The sequence below is a fragment of the Alligator sinensis genome, unplaced genomic scaffold (genome assembly GCF_000455745.1).
Source record: "Alligator sinensis unplaced genomic scaffold, ASM45574v1 scaffold1121_1, whole genome shotgun sequence".
NCBI lineage: Eukaryota > Metazoa > Chordata > Crocodylia > Alligatoridae > Alligator > Alligator sinensis.
The window spans coordinates 132,140-134,320 of record NW_005843357.1 but is presented as its reverse complement, the minus strand read 5'-3'; the positions used below and the strand labels follow the sequence as shown (position 1 = coordinate 134,320).

The window sequence follows — 2,181 nt, the reverse complement described above, 5'->3', positions numbered from 1 at the left end:
CACACCACTACCCCCACAGCCCCAGCACCCTCACCCCTCCTGTCCCCACCCCACAGTGCTGTGCCAGCAGCCACCCCACCAGGCCCCCCAACCCTTCCAGCCCCAGCCAGCTGCCCCCAAGCCTCCCACCCCTGCTTACCTGCCCCAGGGCCTGCTGCAGCCGCTCCATCTCCGACCGGACGCTGCACAGTGACGCTGGGGGAAGGAAACACAGAGGGCAGGGGTGAGCTGTAGGTGCCGGCCCATAACCTCATACAGCTGCATCCCCTGACCCCACGCAGCCCCACTTACCCTCCATGAGCTCTGCCAGCCCGGCAGGGAAAGAAGAGAGAGGTTACTGCAGCTGGCGGAAGGGAGGGGGGTAGAGCAGACCTGTCCCTCGCCCCCGCTTACGGCTGTCATCGCATCGGCTGTCAAGCTGGGCCTGCAGCTGGCCCCGAGCTGCCACCTCCTGTTCCAGCTGCTCCCGCAGCACCACAATCTCAATGCGCAGCCGCTCGACCTGGTGCTCCTCTGCCCGTCGCAACAGTTCCTGGGGGTTGAGACTCAATCAGCCCCAAGCCCAACCCCTGCACACCAGGGCCTGCGGTTTCTGAGGTGGGGGCACCCACCCTGATCCTGTCCTGCAGTAGGTACCTGGGAGGAGCTGAGCTCCGGGTGCCCATCACCAGGGGCCAGGTGGGGCCGGGTGTCCCGGAGCCCCTCATTCTCCTCGCTCAGGCGCTGAACCTCATGGCTGAGGCGCTTGTGGGCCAACGCCAGCTCAGCCTGCGATGGGAGAGAACAGGGTGAGCAGCAGGGCGAACACCCCTTCCCCCTCACCCTGGATGAACCCCACCCCACGCACCAGCTGCTCCTGAGTCCGGTGCTGGGTCTGGCTCACAGTCACCTGCAGGTTCTGCAACAGCTGCTCTGACCTCTGGACCTGATGCAGCAGCACCTGAACCTGGGGGGGAAAAGGGAAGTCTAGGACAACCCCAAATGCCCCAGAGGTGCTGGGGGAGGGGCTGCAGATTGGGAGAGGGCACCACCAGGGGGTTGGGGAGGGGGCTCGCCTGCTTGCTGCAGTCTTCGCTGCTGCGCCTCAGTGCCTCCTCCAGCCCCAGCTTCTCCTGCATGGCAGCCTCCAGCTGCTCCTGCTGCCGCCTCACCTGGATGGGGCAAAGGGCAGGGATCAGAGGTCACAGCCCAAGGGGACCCCCCTAGACTTCACCCCCACCCCCCTCACTACCATACTCGCCTCAAGCTGCAGCTGCCCCCACTCAGCGGCAGGCACCAGCTGGAAGCCAGGGGGTGGCAGGTAGATGCTCTCAGGGACCAGGGTGGCTGTGGAGACCAGTGAGGCCGTGTCGTCCTGCTCCCCTGGGCCAGGGCCCTGACTGGGGTCTGGGCTGGGCCGGCGAGGCCGGGGGGAGCCACCGATGGAGAGGCTGTCACCCCCCCGGGCAAAGGCCAGGACCCCGCCCTCCCCTTCCTCTTCTTCCTCCTCCTCGGGCTCCGGCCTCCCAGGCTCAGACAGCAGGGACTCGGACGAGCCACCCAGGGAGCTCTGTGGGGACAGAGATTGTCAGGGAGGGGGTGGGGGCATCGCCAAGGGGTGACGCGAGGGGCTGTGGATCAGGAGTGAGGGGCGTTGCCAGGGGCCACAGGCAGGCTGCAGGTTGGGAGAACAGGACGTTGCTGAGGGGCAATGAAGGTAGGCTACAGGCCAGGAGTGGAGGGCACCAGGGAGCGATGGGGGCTTGGGGGAGGCTGCACATCAGAAGTGAGGAGCACTGGAAGGGGCGACGGAGGAGGCTTAGGGGTCGGGAAGGAGGCACACTGTCTTGGGGGTGTGGGGCAGCAGTGAGGGGCACTGCCCCCTGGGTCCTGCCCCCCCAGCTGACCTGCCCCCTGCGCAAGTCCCGGATAAGGGCCTCGGCCCGGCCCAGCTTGGCCTTGAGCTGAGCGATCTCCTCCTCCATGGGCAGCACGATGCCACGCAACCGGGATGCGTCCTCCTGCGCCTGTCAGGGGGGCAGCAAGGGGCTGGTTAATGCCTGGATCCCCTTCCCCTGCCAAGACCCCGACATCCCCGCCGGCCCACGGCCACACCTTCTCCATCTGCTGCTCCAGGGAGTCGAGGGGAGGGGCGGAGGGCCGGATCCCCCCTCCCCGCTGCTCCTTCCGGGGGGCGGCGAC

The 2,181-nt window shown here is 67.5% G+C and overlaps 1 protein-coding gene across 1 annotated transcript in view; it reads right to left on the bottom strand.

Moving 5' to 3' along the window:
* The window catches only part of RABEP2 (rabaptin, RAB GTPase binding effector protein 2), a gene marked incomplete at its 5' end in the record, with an annotated part of 2,988 nt that extends 807 nt beyond the window's left edge, over nt 1–2,181 (bottom strand). Inside the window, 9 exons of the mRNA XM_025194951.1 lie at nt 140–195; nt 292–303; nt 394–532; nt 637–768; nt 848–946; nt 1,056–1,151; nt 1,241–1,549; nt 1,887–2,006; nt 2,095–2,181. Coding sequence (XP_025050736.1) covers nt 140–195; nt 292–303; nt 394–532; nt 637–768; nt 848–946; nt 1,056–1,151; nt 1,241–1,549; nt 1,887–2,006; nt 2,095–2,181 — 1,050 coding nt within the window. The remainder of the gene's footprint in view (nt 1–139; nt 196–291; nt 304–393; nt 533–636; nt 769–847; nt 947–1,055; nt 1,152–1,240; nt 1,550–1,886; nt 2,007–2,094) is intronic.